The sequence below is a fragment of the Ranitomeya imitator genome, chromosome 2 (genome assembly GCF_032444005.1).
Source record: "Ranitomeya imitator isolate aRanImi1 chromosome 2, aRanImi1.pri, whole genome shotgun sequence".
In the NCBI taxonomy this organism is placed as follows: Eukaryota; Metazoa; Chordata; class Amphibia; order Anura; family Dendrobatidae; genus Ranitomeya; species Ranitomeya imitator.
In genome coordinates, this window is record NC_091283.1 from 842,290,547 (window position 1) to 842,308,499 (window position 17,953).

General features: G+C 52.2%; 1 protein-coding gene across 1 annotated transcript in view; it reads left to right on the forward strand.

Annotated features, from left to right (window-relative positions):
* The first annotated feature begins 395 nt into the window (after positions 1-395).
* Positions 396-17,953, forward strand: part of SMC3 (structural maintenance of chromosomes 3) — a 44,767-nt gene continuing 27,209 nt past the window's right edge. Inside the window, exons 1-10 of the mRNA XM_069754277.1 lie at positions 396-559; positions 4,089-4,164; positions 4,547-4,585; positions 7,896-7,963; positions 8,369-8,440; positions 8,535-8,614; positions 9,220-9,298; positions 9,401-9,518; positions 9,590-9,765; positions 9,929-10,009. Of these exons, the coding sequence (XP_069610378.1) occupies positions 545-559; positions 4,089-4,164; positions 4,547-4,585; positions 7,896-7,963; positions 8,369-8,440; positions 8,535-8,614; positions 9,220-9,298; positions 9,401-9,518; positions 9,590-9,765; positions 9,929-10,009 (804 nt within the window). The 5' untranslated portion in view covers positions 396-544. The remainder of the gene's footprint in view (positions 560-4,088; positions 4,165-4,546; positions 4,586-7,895; positions 7,964-8,368; positions 8,441-8,534; positions 8,615-9,219; positions 9,299-9,400; positions 9,519-9,589; positions 9,766-9,928; positions 10,010-17,953) is intronic.

The following is a 17,953-nucleotide window of genomic DNA, read 5'->3' on the forward strand; positions in this document are numbered from 1 at the left end:
TACACCTCACACATGCACACACATCACACATACATACACCTCACACATACATACATTACACCTCACACATACATTACACACATACACATACATTACACCTCATACATACATTACACCTCACACATACATTACACACATACATTACACCTCACACATACATCACACACAGGTTTCTGTTGTTGTTGGTGTTTTGGCGCCAGTCTGCTCGGCCGGACTGTACCATCTCCCGCACGGGGAGGGGGAGCAGTCGTCCCTCGTCCAGTCCTCACAGCTCCCACAGCGGCGCCGGTGTTTCCTGCTCCTCCGTCCCCTCCTGTATCTCGTCTCCGACGTCCTCCCGCCTCTTCCTGCTGGCGGCATCTCCGTCCCCGAGGGAAGCTCCTCCCCCACCACTTGCTCCCGTCCTCGTCGCCTCAGAAGGAGGAGACAGCCGCCATTTTGTCACCTGGCGGGAGACTGAGCGGCGATACCGAATACCGGAGAGCGGCCGCGGTAAACACAGAGGGCCCGGGGCGACACACGGGGCCCGAGTCCGCCTGCAGTCATGTACATCAAACAGGTGGGTCCCGGGCTGCGGCCTGCTGCGGTCGGTGTGTGACTCCCGGTGCGTCTTCCTCACCCGCGCTGGGACTTGTAGTTCCTCACAGTCTACACCACCTGATCAACTCCTCCCAGCGTGCACTGCGTCCTGGCCTGCTGCATGCTGAGACTTGTAGTCCTGTAGCTGAGCGCCCACTATAAATAAGTGCACGAAACAAAGAAGTTCTGCAGCTTCTGAAGGAGAGCACCAGCTGAGGGATCGTTACAGTGTGTAGGTGCAGACAAGGCTGTGTCCTGACGGCTTGGTACAGTGGGCAGCACATTGGTGGCTCAGTGGTTATAACGGTGGCTCAGTGATTAGCACTGTATATGGGGCAGCACATTGGTGGCTCAGTGGTTATAATGGTGGCTCAGTGATTAGCACTGTATATGGGGCAGCACATTGGTGGCTCAGTGGTTATAATGATGGCTCAGTGATTAGCACTGTATATGGGGCAGCACATTGGTGGCTCAGTGGTTATAATGGTGGCTCAGTGATTAGCACTGTATATGGGGCAGCACATTGGTGGCTCAGTGGTTATAATGGTGGCTCAGTGATTAGCACTGTATATGGGGCAGCACATTGGTGGCTCAGTGGTTATAACGGTGGCTCAGTGATTAGCACTGTGTATGGAGCAGCACATTGGTGGCTCAGTGGTTATAACGGTGGCTCAGTGATTAGCACTGTATATGGGGCAGCACATTGGTGGCTCAGTGGTTATAATGGTGGCTCGGTGATTAGCACTGTATATGGGGCAGCACATTGGTGGCTCAGTGCTTATAATGATGGCTCAGTGGTTAGCACTGTATATGGGGCAGCACATTGGTGGCTCAGTGGTTATAACGGTGGCTCAGTGATTAGCACTGTATATGGGGCAGCACATTGGTGGCTCAGTGGTTATAATGGTGGCTCGGTGATTAGCACTGTATATGGGGCAGCACATTGGTGGCTCAGTGCTTATAATGATGGCTCAGTGGTTAGCACTGTATATGGGGCAGCACATTGGTGACTCAGTGCTTATAATGATGGCTCAGTGATTAGCACTGTATATGGGGCAGCACATTGGTGGCTCAGTGGTTATAACGGTGGCTCGGTGATTAGCACTGTATATGGGGCAGCACATTGGTGGCTCAGTGCTTATAATGATGGCTCAGTGGTTAGCACTGTATATGGGGCAGCACATTGGTGACTCAGTGGTTATAACGGTGGCTCAGTGATTAGCACTGTATATGGGGCAGCACATTGGTGGCTCAGTGCTTATAATGATGGCTCAGTGGTTAGCACTGTATATGGGGCAGCACATTGGTGGCTCAGTGGTTATAACGGTGGCTCGGTGATTAGCACTGTATATGGGGCAGCACATTGGCTCAGTGGTTAGCACTGTATATGGGGTAGCACATTGGTGGCTCAGTGCTTATAATGATGGCTCAGTGGTTAGCACTGAACTATATATGGAGCAGCACACTGGTGACTAATAACGGTGGCTCAGTGGTCAGTACTATATGGGCAGCACATCCGTGACTCAGTGCTTATAATGGTGGCTCAGTGTTAGCACTGTATATGGGGTAGCACATTGGTGGCTCAGTGGTCAGGACTACTATATATGGGGCAGCACAGTGGTTATTGGTTTATTTTAATACTGCGAACTTGGGGGGCAACTATAGAGGGGTCTCATGAGGTTCCTGTCATTTTTACATTTTGGACCTCCAGGTGACTGTTGCGGGGTCTCGGCAGGTTCCTTTCACGTCACCGTTGCAGACCCCCGGGGTGATTAGAGGGGTCTCGTCTGATACCTGTCACTTTATTATTGTGGACCCTCAGGGCCATTATAGGGAGGGTCTCGTCTAGTTCTTGTCACTTTACTGTTACGGACCCTCCAGGTGACTGTTGCGGGGTCTCAGCAGGTTCCTGTCACCTCACCGTTGCAGACCCCCGGGGTGATTACAGAAGGGTGTCGTCTGATACCTGTCACTTTATTATTGTGGACCCTCAGGACCATTATAAGGGGGGGGTCTCCTCTGGTTCTTGTCACTTTACTGTTACGGACCCTCGGGGTGACTATAGAGGGGTCTCGTCATGTTCCCTGTCACCTCACCGTTGCAGACCCCCGGCGTGATTACAGAGTGGTCTCGTCTGATACCTGTCACATTATTATTGCGGACCCTCAGGGCCATTATAGGGGGGGGTCTCATCTGGTTCTTGTCACTTTACTGTTACGGACCCTCGGGGTGACTATAGAGGGGTCTCGTCAGGTTCCTGTCACCTCACCGTTGCAGACCCCCGGCGTGATTACAGAGGGGTCTCGTCTGATTCCTGTCACTTTATTATTGCGGACCCTCAGGGCCATTATAGGGGGGGGGGGGTCTCATCTGGTTCTTGTCACTTTATTGTTACGGACCCTCGGGGTGACTATAGAGGGGTCTTGTCAGGTTCCTGTCACTTTTCCATTGTGGATCTCCAGGTTACTGAAGCGAAGTCTGGTCAGGTTCCTTTCAGCTCATCGTTGCAGACCCCCGGGGTGACTATAGAGGGGTCTTGTCAGGTTCCTGTCACCTCACCGTTGCAGACCTCCGGGGTGATTACAGAGGGGTCTCGTCTGATACCTGTCACTTGATTATTGCGGACCCTCAGGGCCATTATAGGGGGGTCTCATCTGGTTCTTGTCACTTTACTGTTGCGGAACCTCGGGGTGACTATAGAGGGGTCTTGTCAGGTTCCTGTCACCTCACCCTTGCAGACCCCCAGGGTCATTACAGAGGGGTCTCGTCTGATACCTGTCACTTTTTATTATTGCGGACCCTCAGGGCCATTATAGGGGGGGGTCTTATCTAGTTCTTGTCACTTTACTCTTACGGACCCTCGGGGTGACTATAGAGGGGTCTTGTCAGGTTCCTGTCACTTTTCCATTGTGGATCTCCAGGTTACTGAAGCGAAGTTTGGTCAGGTTCCTTTCAGCTCATCATTGCAGACCCCCGGGGTGACTGTAGAGGGGTCTCATCTGATTCCTGTCACTTTACTATTGTGGACCCCTGGGGCAACCATAGAGGGGTCTCATCAGGATCCTGTCAGTTTCTGTTAGCCCCTGGCGTCTACAGTCCGGCCCGCACTCGGCACACAGGCTCGTACAGACACAACTTTCAGGGTTGTCATCTGTTCACTGACAGCAAGCAGAGCACCTGAAACCAAGGCGTTGAAGCGCACATCTTGTTGCCCGAGGTTCGGTTTTTGGCGCCACGTTACATCTGCAGCCGATTCTCCAGTTTTTACACCTCTGCAGTTGGGTTGTGGATGACGACGTTTACCCTTCCAATAAAACAAAAACTAAAATTTGCTATTACTGCATCCATACAAGGTAGTGAAAACATAACAGTGAATAATAAATAACCGATATGGTAAGTTGTGTAAAGAGAAAAAAATCACAGTGTCCATTTCCCGGTCTCCACATCTCTATGAATAAATGTCAGTGTCAGTGCTTGTTGGTAAGCGAGGATCTGTTTTCTTCTCCCAGGTGATCATCCAGGGCTTCCGCAGCTACAGAGATCAGACCATCGTGGACCCTTTTAGTTCAAAGCACAACGTCATCGGTAAGTAATTGTAAGGGGCTATTTACAAGGGCTGATAATCGGGAACTACGCTCTGCACCACCAGGGTAAATGCTTGTGTTGGCTAATTGGATCGTTCCTACCGACCATCAAGTCATTGTCAACAGCAGCACATCCCCTGTTGACGGAGCAATGTGCTGCCAGTAACAAACCTGCTGTATGGGACTAGAGCGACTCGGGACCATACTGATCTGTGCAACCGTGTGAATGCGGCCATGATTGATAACCCAGTGACTGTCGCTGCTCATTTCTGGGCAGAAATCATTCACTAGGTCTCAACAGCAAGCACCAGCCTGCCGTACCGAGCAACGTTCCGACCCCTCACTGCTGCTGTGCCATAACTAATGTCTGATTATTCTTTCAGTGGGAAGAAATGGATCCGGAAAAAGTAACTTTTTCTATGGTGAGTTCTGCCACTTCTACATTTCGCTCTACACGTTTATATATAGGGATGGAGATTGGTGGATGCAGAGCCGATCAGTTACTGGGTGTATTACTGTCTGGCCGGCTCAGTAGTATTAACCCCTTATTGACTGCACACTGGTTTCTTACTATTCGCGATATTATGTGATCACATGATTGTTGGACCCACTGTCTTGTGATGTAGGTGCAGAGTCTTAAGGCCGGTTTCACATTAGCGTTTCTGTGCGCAGCATAGGCATGTGTACTTCTTTCCTTAAGATCCGCATGCGTCTTGCGTACCTATATTTAACATTGTGTACGCAGGGACATGCGTTGTATGCAGATGCGTCCCGGTGCACATACATCGCTTGTCTCATAATCTCCTTCTCTACTCTCTCATCTCTTCCACAACTGCATCCAAGACTTCTCCCATGCTTCGCCCCTACTCTGGGACTCTCTACCCCAACACATCAGGCTCTCGCCTACCACGGAAACCTTCAAAAGCAACCTGATGATCTACCTCTTCCGACAAGCCTACAACCTGCAGTGATCCTCAACCTACTGAACCGCCGCACAACCAGCTCTACCCTCTCCTAGTCTATCCTCACCCATGCCCTGCAGACTGTGAGCCCTTGCAGGCAGGGTCCTCTCTCCTCCTGTACTTGTGTGTGCCTTGTTTTACTCATGTTTATTGAACTTGTCTATATTTGCCCTGTTCACATGTAAAGCACCATGGAATAAATGGCACTATAAAAATATATAATAATAAAAGGAAAGAAGTTCGCAGGCCTATGCTGTGCACAGAAATGCTAATGTGAAACCGGCCTAACACACACTTGGTGATCACTAGAGGAGCTGATAAACCTGCACCTGAAGGTGTTATGTCGATTTTTCTCTTCTGAGCAGGAATTAAATATTTTAAACCTGAAAAAAAATAAAGTATTAAAATTTGTACCTACTTGGTGCTTTCTCCTCATGTGACTGGGGTCAGCTCTGGTTGTCTTACTGATGTGTGACTGGGGTCGGCTCTGGTTGTCTTACTGATGTGCGACTGGGGTCGCCTCTGGTGGTCTTACTGGGGTCTTCTCTCGTTGTCTTACTGATGTGCGACTGGGGTCGCCTCTGGTGGTCTTACTGGGGTCTTCTCTTGTTGTCTTACTGATGTGGGACTGGGGTCGCCTCTGGTTGTCTTACTGATGTGCGACTGAGGTCGCCTCTGGTTGTGTTACTGGGGTCTTCTCTCGTGTTACTGATGTGGGACTGGGGTCGCCTCTGGTTGTCTTACTGATGTGCGACTGGGGTCGGCTCTGGTTGCCTTACTGACGTGCGACTGGGGTCGCCTCTGGTTGTCTTACTGATGTGGGACTGGGGTCGCCTCTGGTTGTCTTACTGATGTGCGACTGGGGTCGCCTCTGGTTGTGTTACTGGGGTCTTCTCTCGTGTTACTGATGTGGGACTGGGGTCGCCTCTGGTTGTCTTACTGATGTGGGACTGGGGTCTCCTCTGGTTGTCTTACTGATGTGGGACTGGGGTCTCCTCTGGTTGTCTTACTGATGTGGGACTGGGGTCTCCTCTGGTTGTCTTACTGATGTGGGACTGGGGTCTCCTCTGGTTGTCTTACTGATGTGGGACTGGGGTCGCCTCTGGTTGTCTTACTGATGTGCGACTGGGGTCTCCTCTGGTTGTCTTACTGATGTGGGACTGGGGTCGCCTCTGGTTGTCTTACTGATGTGCGACTGGGGTCGGCTCTGGTTGTCTTACTGACTTGCGACTGGGGTCGCCTCTGGTTGTCTTACTGATGTGGGACTGGGGGTCGCCTCTGGTTGTCTTACTGATGTGGGACTGGGGTCGCCTCTGGTTGTCTTACTGATGTGGGACTGGGGTCGCCTCTGGTTGTCTTACTGATGTGGGACTGGGGTCGCCTCTGGTTGTGTTACTGGGGTCTTCTCTCGTGTTACTGATGTGGGACTGGGGTCGCCTCTGGTTGTGTTACTGATGTGGGACTGGGGTCGCCTCTGGTTGTCTTACTGATGTGGGACTGGGGTCGCCTCTGGTTGTCTTACTGATGTGGGACTGGGGTCTCCTCTGGTTGTCTTACTGATGTGGGACTGGGGTCGCCTCTGGTTGTCTTACTGATGTGCGACTGGGGTCGGCTCTGGTTGTCTTACTGACATGCGACTGGGGTCGCCTCTGGTTGTCTTACTGATGTGCGACTGGGGTCGCCTCTGGTTGTCTTACTGATGTGCGACTGGGGTCGGCTCTGGTTGTCTTACTGACTTGCGACTGGGGTCGCCTCTGGTTGTCTTACTGATGTGGGACTGGGGGTCGCCTCTGGTTGTCTTACTGATGTGGGACTGGGGTCGCCTCTGGTTGTCTTACTGATGTGGGACTGGGGTCGCCTCTGGTTGTCTTACTGATGTGGGACTGGGGTCGCCTCTGGTTGTGTTACTGGGGTCTTCTCTCGTGTTACTGATGTGGGACTGGGGTCTCCTCTGGTTGTCTTACTGATGTGGGACTGGGGTCTCCTCTGGTTGTCTTACTGATGTGGGACTGGGGTCTCCTCTGGTTGTCTTACTGATGTGGGACTGGGGGTCGCCTCTGGTTGTCTTACTGATGTGCGACTGGGGTCTCCTCTGGTTGTCTTACTGATGTGGGACTGGGGTCGCCTCTGGTTGTCTTACTGATGTGCGACTGGGGTCGGCTCTGGTTGTCTTACTGACTTGCGACTGGGGTCGCCTCTGGTTGTCTTACTGATGTGGGACTGGGGGTCGCCTCTGGTTGTCTTACTGATGTGGGACTGGGGTCGCCTCTGGTTGTCTTACTGATGTGGGACTGGGGTCGCCTCTGGTTGTCTTACTGATGTGGGACTGGGGTCGCCTCTGGTTGTGTTACTGGGGTCTTCTCTCGTGTTACTGATGTGGGACTGGGGTCGCCTCTGGTTGTGTTACTGATGTGGGACTGGGGTCGCCTCTGGTTGTCTTACTGATGTGGGACTGGGGTCGCCTCTGGTTGTCTTACTGATGTGGGACTGGGGTCTCCTCTGGTTGTCTTACTGATGTGGGACTGGGGTCGCCTCTGGTTGTCTTACTGATGTGCGACTGGGGTCGGCTCTGGTTGTCTTACTGACATGCGACTGGGGTCGCCTCTGGTTGTCTTACTGATGTGCGACTGGGGTCGCCTCTGGTTGTCTTACTGATGTGCGACTGGGGTCGGCTCTGGTTTGTCTTACTGGGGTCTTCTCTCGTTGTCTTACTGATGTGGGACTGGGGTCGCCTCTGGTTGTGTCACTGACGTGCTTTCTTGTCTTACAGCCATTCAGTTTGTACTCAGTGATGAGTTCAGTCACCTGCGCCCGGAGCAGCGTCTGGCTCTTCTACACGTGAGTAAATCTGATTTCTCTGACTCCGAATTTCCACATCATTGTCCTTCTGCAGGGAACGCCATACATATCAGACAGCTGTCGTCCGACTCTCACATACACAGGAGAGCTCGTTCACCCGGGGGATCGTGTTCCCTTTGACATATTCACTGCCAGACATCCATGTCTGATCTCCTGTACAAATCATGGATCAGTGGTCTGAAACTTTGCATACCAGATTGATATTTACTTAGAATTTGAAAGGTACCTATTGTTCCCTATTATCAGCCAGTTCAGGCTGCAGTTTTCTTCAAGTAGTTGAGTGACGGAAGGTGCTGCTGACCTCGTCGCCTAACTTCTGCTACGTAACAATCCCAGTCCTTTATTCTGTATTTTTGGAAAGAACACCTTTCTCTCATCTTTCAGGAGGGAACGGGCCCTCGAGTCATTTCTGCCTTTGTGGAAATCATATTTGACAATTCTGACAACCGTCTGCCGGTGAGAAATTACACATGTACTGCATATATGTTCCCCCATCTACCACTCTCCCAGGGTGAAATTCTTTTATTAATTGTATTTTATCTTTTACTAGATTGATAAGGAGGAGGTTTCCCTCCGAAGAGTTATTGGGGCCAAAAAGGATCAGTATTTCCTAGACAAGAAAATGGTGACGTAAGTGTTGACAATGAAACGCATCGGAAGTCGGAGACATAGAGAGCAGTCATGTTGTGTCTTCACTGCTAAGAAAGGGAAAATAGAACAGCGATTATTGTGTGGGCTGTTGCTCTGTATACCTGGACGTGCGCCCTAATATTACTTTATATTAGAAGACTCGCTCATTATATGTAAAGCGGTTTCTAAGTGGAGAAAATGGCATAAAATAACTCCTGATAGTTGCCTCTAGAGTGGTCCTTGCCGATCTTTGTTTTTTTGGTTGGCCCTGTGCTGTACATTGCTGTCAGCGGGGACCACCTGATAAATCTGGTACCGCTCTGGTGAGTATGTGGTTTATATGTATATATGTATTTTTGTAATTTTCTTCATTTATTCAATTTCTCTTGATGTTGGAAAACCGTCGTAATGTATAAGCACAGGCTGTGGGAATTCTTGCTGCCTTCAGGCATCGGTACGCTGATCTTCGGGCGATCGTGCTTTCAGTAAATGAGGATTAGGGAGGCCAGAAGCAAAGATTTATACAATTCAGAGCTTGTAACTAATGACAGAAACTTCTTAGAGGCCTGATATAATTATATTTCAATTATATTTTGTTATTCTAGTAAGAATGATGTAATGAACCTGCTGGAAAGTGCTGGATTTTCTCGCAGCAATCCATATTACATCGTAAAACAGGGCAAGGTATGGTCGGTCCATATAATGACGCATAACTTGTGCCATATTGCTACGTCTGCAAATACACTTGACATTTAATCTTTATAAATCCTACATTTTCGCTTGCAGATTAACCAAATGGCCACTGCCCCAGATTCCCAAAGGTTGAAACTGCTCCGTGAAGTGGCTGGGACCAGGGTATACGATGAGAGGAAGGAAGAAAGTATTTCCCTAATGAAGGAAACTGGTTGGTGATGTTTCTATGCTACTTCTGTGGGCGGTGACTGCTGCTCCATTACATCTTCTGGTTCCTTTCAGAGGGTAAACGAGAGAAGATTAATGAGTTGCTGAAATACATTGAGGAGAGGCTGCATACCCTAGAGGAGGAGAAGGAAGAGCTGGCGCAGTACCAGAAGTGGGACAAGATGAGGAGAGCCCTGGAGTACACCATCTACAACCAGGAGCTGAATGAGACCCGTGCCAAGCTGGATGAGGCAAGTGTCCAACCTTCCCATGTCTGGCTGCTGAAATCCATGGAAGATGGGACATGATCTAATTTTAGGGCGTCTCCAAGTGGGGAACAAGACTCCTAAAGCTGCATATCCCGATCTTTATTTATTTCTTAGCAACTAACATTGTTTTTGTATTTTTATTTAGCTTTCATCAAAAAGAGAAACAAATGGTGAAAAATCAAGACAACTGAGAGATGCCCAACAGGATGCCAGGGATAAAATGGAGGTGAGAAGCATTAACCAGTTCTGTGATTTCTGATCTTTGCTTTGATCAATATTCCCTCACCTCCGCCACCCTTGTATGATCCTCATTGATGCATCCGACTGATGGCTGTACCTGTGCACTCCAAGCGTTATAACATATGGGAGAACTCAATTTCTCCATCGCCACATTGGGGGACACAGGAAGTAAATACAGTATACACCACCCACTGGCTCCAGATAATACCAGTTCTTGCTTGGTGTCCATAGGAGGCACACTGCGTCTGTTTTTCTGCAGACGTTTTTATTTTTAATTTTATTCTTACCTTTGCGCAAGAGGATGATGGGGCGACGGACCCTATTAATGGGGCCGATCTCCCCCAAAACATCAACAGGCGAGCACGGCGAGTTTACTCCCCGTACCCTCTCCTGCGACGTGGGATGTACGGCTGAGAACTAGCCCTGTAAAATCCTAGGGGAGCGAACCCTTAGTATACACGGAGGCCACCTTCCATAGGCACAGTCCGGCAGCCCACCCTCTGCACCACCACTGAAGAACAGCGGTGCTGCATGGAGTTCCCCAGTCCCTCTCCACCTCCTCATCAAGAGGGCGGCAGATCGAGGGTTACTGCATCTCCCCTCACCTTGCCTGAAGAGGAGCATCAGCGGTGAGTTTGGCAGGGGTGGGGGGGCTCCCGCGGGCACCGCTAATTTCCCGGCTTCGGCCCCAGCTAGGCCGCGTCTACGCCCACCGGTTTAACGCTTCTCTCACACTGCGAGAAGCGCTCCACATACTTTCTGCTGCCATCTTGAATACGAGGAGCTTCAGGACGCCCTTCTCCTCCCCGTCACAGCACTGCGACAGGACCTGGGTAGGTGTGCTGCATACTATCACAGGCCCTCCTCCTCCTGCACACAGCGCTCCGCTTTTTTAGCTGCACAAGTGCCCCACATTAGCCCTGCACGGAGGTTGACAGTACAACATGTCTCTGCCTAAATCCTCGAAAAATTCTGCGAAAACAAATACGGTGTTCTTCACTTCTTGCACCTCCTGTCAGGCTGCGCTACCAAGCGGGCATACTGCTCCGCTCTGTAATGCTTGTGACCCTAAATGTGCTCGGGAGCCCCCTGCCGCAAACTAGCCCGCGGTGACCAGTCTCCCTGAGTGGGCTTTGTCACTTTCGCAATCTGTGGCTTCTTTGACTAAAGCTATCAAGTCCCTCCAGGATCCAATCAGGAGCAGGACCGCTAATCTGCCTATTCAGGAAACTTCCCCTACACCTGCGGATTCTTCAGCCTGCAGGGGCCGCTCTCATTCTATGCACAAGCGGCCATCTAGGAAGCACGTCCGTAGCTCGCCTCCCAGGCTCTCTGGTGCCTCTGCGTCCATTAGCTCCGCTTCCCGCTCTCGCTCCCCAGGCACCTCTTCCGACCAGGACTCTGAGTCTGATGGGCCTCTCAATCTGGAGTCGCCAGGTTATCAGAGCACTACAGATAGTCTCATTGAGGCTGTCAACCAGTCCCTTCAGGTTGATGAGGAACCGGCGACCTCCAGTACGGATAATTTGGTGTCCTTCAAAAGGACTAAACGTACTCATAGGGTGTTTGCCAACAGCGTCGGACTGGAGCACCTTGGGCCCACCAGAGAAAATCATTCTTGGGGCCCACTATGTAGCTACATAGAAATAGATACAAGACCACCAATTGTGCGGTAAAAAGCGCTAATATCAGGGTATAATATAAGGTAGTTCACGTCTTAATAATATAGCAAGGGTTGGGGTAGCCCCCTCACAGAATATAATGTAGCCCCCTCATAAAATATAATGCAGTCCCCTCTCATAGAATATAATGCAGCACCCCACAAAATATAATGCAACCCTCTCAGGTATGACGCAGTCCCCACCATAGAATATAATGTAGCACCCCATAGGGTGTAATGCAGCCCCCCCCCCCCCCCATATAGTGTAATGCCACCCACCACAGATAATGTAGTCCCCTGAGAGAATGCAGTTCCACCACAGAATATATTCAGCCCCCCCATAGAGTATACTGTAGCCCCCTCATATAGTATGATGTAGCCCCCATAATATTATGTAGTCCCCTGAGAGAATAATGCAGCCCCACCACAGAATATAATGCAGCCCCCCATAGAGTATACTGTAACCCCTCATATAGTATGATGTAGCCCCCCATAATATAATGTAGTACCTTGAGTATAATGCAGTCCCCCCACAGAATATAATGTAGCCCCCCAGGGCCGTATTTAGAGTTTCTGCTGCCCTAGGCACTTTTAGCGCTGCCTCCCCTTTTGGTGAGTATGACACTATCGGCAGTGACTTTGGGAAGAATCGCTTATGTGAAAGTCGCCTTTTGCAGCAGATCGGGCAGTTTTTCTGCATCTGCCGCGTAACGGATCACTTATGGCAACACTGCGTTCGGCCTCATTCATTCCCTATGGGATTTGCGGCACTTGCCGTGATCTGGAAATGTGGTACCGTACCTCCCAACTTTTGAAGGGAAGGAGGTATTAAGTTTGCGGCGCGCGTAGTGCGCCGCGGCAAATTTTAGGCCACGCCTCTGACCAGACCCATTTCACAACTAGTCACACCCATATCCACGTCCCAACCGCAGCTATTTAGCACTGCTGATCACATTGTTTTATATACAATAATTATAAGCAAACAAAAATATGGCCACACATGATGCTCAATACTGTATAACGGCCACCACACATGATGTTCCATACTGTATAATGGCCACACATGACGCTGCATACTGTATGACCGCACATGATGCTCCATACTGTATAACGGCCACACATGATGCTCCATACTGTATAATGTCCATTGGCCACACATGATGCTGCATACTGTATAACGGCCACACATGATGCTCCATACTGTATAATGTCCATTGGCCACACATGATGCTCCATACTGTATAACGGCCACACATGATGCTCAATACTGTATAATGACCCCCCTCCTGTATGCATGACTCATATCTCCCCATGTATGCATGGCTCATATTCCCCCCTGTATGCAAGGCTCATATTCCACCCCTGTATGCATGGCTCATAGTCCGCCCTGTATGCATGGCTCATAGTCCGCCCTGTATGCATGGCTCATAGTCCGCCCTGTATGCATGGCTCATATCCCCCCCTGCATGGCTCATATCCCCCCCTGCATGGCTCATATTCCCCCCCTGCATGGCTCATATTCCCCCCCTGCATGGCTCATATTCCCCCCTGCATGGCTCATATCCCCCCCCTGCATGGCTCATATCCCCCCCCCCCCCCTGCATGGCTCATATTCCCCCCCTGCATGGCTCATATTCCCCCCTGCATGGCTCATATCCCCCCCCTGCATGGCTCATATCCCCCCCCCCTGCATGGCTCATATTCCCCCCTGCATGGCTTATATTCCCCCCTGCATGCAAGGCTCATATTCCCCCCTGCATGCAAGGCTCATATTCCCCCCTGCATGCAAGGCTCATATTCCCCCCTGCATGCAAGGCTCATATTCCCCCCTGCATGCAAGGCTCATATTCCCCCCTGCATGGCTCATATCCCCCCCCCCTGCATGGCTCATATCCCCCCCTGCATGGCTCATATCCCCCCCTGCATGGCTCATATTCCCCCCTGCATGGCTCATATCCCCCCCTGCATGGCTCATATTCCCCCCTGCATGGCTTATATTCCCCCCTGCATGCAAGGCTCATATTCCCCCCTGCATGCAAGGCTCATATTCCCCCCTGCATGCAAGGCTCATATTCCCCCCTGCATGCAAGGCTCATATTCCCCCCTGCATGCAAGGCTCATATTCCCCCCTGCATGGCTCATATCCCCCCCCCCTGCATGGCTCATATCCCCCCCCCCTGCATGGCTCATATCCCCCCCTGCATGGCTCATATCCCCCCCTGCATGGCTCATATTCCCCCGTGCATGGCTCATATTCCCCCGTGCATGGCTCATATTCCCCCCTGCATGGCTCATATTCCCCCCTGCATGGCTCATATTCCCCCCTGCATGGCTCATATTCCCCCCTGCATGGCTCATATTCCCCCCTGCATGGCTCATATTCCCCCCTGCATGGCTCATATCCCCCCCCCCCCTGCATGGCTCATATCCCCCCCCCCCCCTGCATGGCTCATATCCCCCCCTGCATGGCTCATATCCCCCCCCCCTGCATGGCTCATATCCCCCCCCCCCCTGCATGGCTCATATCCCCCCCCCCCCTGCATGGCTCATATCCCCCCCCCCCTGCATGGCTCATATCCCCCCCCCCCCCTGCATGGCTCATATTCCCCCCTGCATGGCTCATATCCCCCCCCCCCTGCATGGCTCATATCCCCCCCCCCCCCCTGCATGGCTCATATCCCCCCCCCCCCTGCATGGCTCATATCCCCCCCCCCTGCATGGCTCATATCCCCCCCCCTGCATGGCTCATATCCCCCCCCCCTGCATGGCTCATATCCCCCCCCCTGCATGGCTCATATTCCCCCCTGCATGGCTCATATTCCCCCCTGCATGGCTCATATTCCCCCCTGCATGGCTCATATTCCCCCCTGCATGGCTCATATTCCCCCCTGCATGGCTCATATTCCCCCCTGCATGGCTCATATTCCCCCCTGTATGGCTTATAGTCCCCCCTGCATGGCTTATAGTCCCCCCTGTATGGCTTATATTCCCCCCTGCATGGCTTATATTCTCCCCTGTATGGCTCATATTCCCCCCTGCATGGCTCATATTCCCCCTTGCATGGCTCATATTCCCCCCTGCATGCAGGCTTATCTCTCCGCACCCGCTCCTGCTCGGCGCGCCGGCTTATGTCCTCCTTCATCCCCCCGTCCCTCATACTCACCTGTCCCACTGCACGGCCGTGCCGACATCCCTCGCGCTCTGTCCCGACTCCAGGCGGCGGTGCCGGCGCAGCACCTTCTTCCTGCTTGAGCGGTCATGTGACACCGTTCATTAAGATCATGAATATGCGCATATTCATGATCTTAATGAGCGGTGTCACGTGACAGCTCGTTCAGGACGAGCTGCAGTGCAGACGCCGAGACCATCGCTGGAGCAGGCAGGGTGAGTATTCAAGGCGGGCGGGGGAGGGGGCCCTGGAGCAGGGGGAGGCCCTGCCAGCAGGTGTCAGTGCCAGGGCCCACCGGAGGATCCTCCGGTTCCCCGGTGGGCCAGTCCGAGCCTGTTTGCCAATGACCCGGAGTTCCAGGACATAGTCCAGCGACATAGGGAGCGTCCGGACAAACGTTTTGCAGGCCAGAGATCTCTGGAGTCCAAATATCCTTGTTCTCCCGATCTCCGCAAACAATGGTCAGAATCCCTGCCTGTGGATCCTCCTGTTTCACGTTTGTTCTCTAAAACTCTCCTATCCGTGCCGGATGGATCTTCTATCAAAGATCCCACAGATCGCCTAGCGGACAGTCTCGCCCTTTCAGCCTTTGAGGCTTCAGGCTCGGCACGCTTTCCCTCCTTCGCTGCTACCTGGGTAGCCAAAGCCTTGACTTGTTGGGCAGACACTCTGCATAAGGCCCTACAGAACAGTGATCTTCCCTCTGAAATAGCGGAGCTAGCAAATCAAATTTCCTTGGCTGGCGATTACTTAGTAAATGCTTCCCTGGATGCGGCGAACTGCTCTGCACTTACGGCTTCAAACGCTGTGGCAATTAGGAGAGCGCAATGCTTGAACTGGCGAGCGGACTCCGCATCTAAAAAGTCCCTCACGTCCCTGCCATATCTCAGTGGCTGTCTATTTGGTGAAAAGCTGGACAAGCTGATTTGACGCTACAGAGGGAAAAAGTACTTCGCCTCCCCAGCAGAGATTCAGACAACCGTTCCGACGACAGCCGCAGGCTCGATTTCGGCCCTTTCGTGGAAATTATGCATGGCATTCCTCGGCCAGTTCCCCTGGTTTGGGGCGCCGCAGCGGCAGAGACAAAAGCCCTCCGGCCTCGTGCAGGCCTAACCATTCCTGGAGGGGCCGCACCACGCAGTCTAGGTCCAGGGGATCCAGATCCCAACCAATCTTCTTCTAAATGACTCGCAATCTCGGCCGGACGACACCAGCAAATTAGGCGGACTGCTTCTCTTGTTTCGTCTTGCCTGGCTCGCAGTCGTTCACGACGAGTGGGTCAGGGATCTGGTGTCCTCCGGTTACAAAATCAATTTCTACCCCCCTCCTCCAACCCGGCATTTCGCTTCCCATCCTCCCGAAGCGGGAACGCGTGCTTGGGCTTTTTCCCAGGCCATCGAGTCGCTCCGCCAAGACTGAGTCATTGTCCCTGTCCCAGAGGACGAAAGGTTCAGCGGTTTTTATTCAAATCTGTTCATGGTCCCCAAAAAGGATGGAACAGTCAGGCCCATCCTGGACTTAAAGCTCTTGAACAGATTTGTCAAAGTCCGTCATTTCAGGATGAAATCCCTCCGTTCCGTCATTGCCTCGATGGAACAAGGCGAATTCTTAGCATCCCTCGGCATCCGGGATGCGTACCTCCACATCCCAATCTTCCCACCTCACCAAAGGTTTCTTCGCCGTCAGAGAGGAACATTTTCAGTTCACGGCCTTGCCCTTCGGCCTCGCCACCGCCCCCAGAGTTTTCACAAAGGTCATGGCCATTAAACATTCTCGGGGTCTAGTCGTGCTTCCCTACCTAGACGACTGGTCAAAGGCCCATCTTTCCAAGCCTGCGAGGAATGCGTCCGCATTTCCTTACATACTTTTTCTCTACTGGGCTGGTTGGTCAGTTTAGAAAAGTCATCTCTTTCCTGGCCATGACCCTGAACACCTCCCTAGGGTTGGTGCTTCTTCCTCGGGACAAGGTCCTGGCTCTTCAACAGGGGGTCTGGAAGCTTCTCCAGCCGTCTCCCTGTTCCATCCGTTTCGGCATGAGGATTCTTGGGAAGATGGTGGCGGCAATGGAGGCGATTCCATTTGCGCAACTACACAGCCGTCCCCTCCAGCACGCTCTGCTGGACTCATGGGACGGGAGTCGATTTTCCCTCGACCGACTGTGTCCTCTTTTTCTCTCCTCGGGTCAAGCAGACACTCCAATGGTGGATTCTCTGAACCTCTCTTCTCCAAGGGCGGTCCGTCCTTCCAGTCCATTGGCTGGTAGTCACTACCTATGCCAGCCTCCTCGGCTGGGGAGCGGTCTTTCGCCATCACTCTGCGCAGTGAACCTGGACTCGTTACGAGTCTCGTCTTCCAATCAATATCCTGGAGGTACGTGCGATTTGGCTGTCCCTAAAGCGGTTCCATCACCTCCTAGCAGGCCGCCCCATCCGTATCCAGTCGGACAATGCCACGGCTGTGGCTTATATAAATCATCAGGGGGGCACCCACAGCAGAGCTGCAATGCGCAAGGTAGAGCCCATCCTTTGCTGGGCCGAAAACAACCACTCGGTCATATCGGCCGTTCGCATTCCAGGAGTGGAGAATTGGGCCGCGGACTTCCTCAGACGGCAAGGTCTTGCCTCAGGAGAGTGGTCTCTCCATCAGGACATATTCCAACAAATCTACCTTCGTTGGGGTACTCCGGACGTAGACTTGATGGCTTCCTGGTTCAATGCCAAGGTACCTCAGTTTGTGGCCCGGTCCCGGGATCCCAGAGCAGTCGGGGCGGATGCGCTAATCCTTCCTTGGAGTCAGTTTCGCCTTCCTTACCTGTCCCCCCCCCCCCCCCCCCCCCCCTGCTTCCCAGAGTCATCAGGAAGATCAGGGCAGAGGGTGTCCCTGTGATTCTCATCGCCCCGGATTGGCCTCGCCGGTGTGGTATGCAGAGCTGGTCCAACTCATCGCAGACGTTCCTTGGCGCCTACCAGATCGTCCGGATCTACTTTCTGAGAGCCCGATCTACCACCAGAACTCAGGGGCCCTGTGTTTGACGGCTTGGCCGTTGAATCGTGGGTTCTGACTCGAGCAGGTTTTTCCCGTGAGGTAGTTTCCATTTTGAT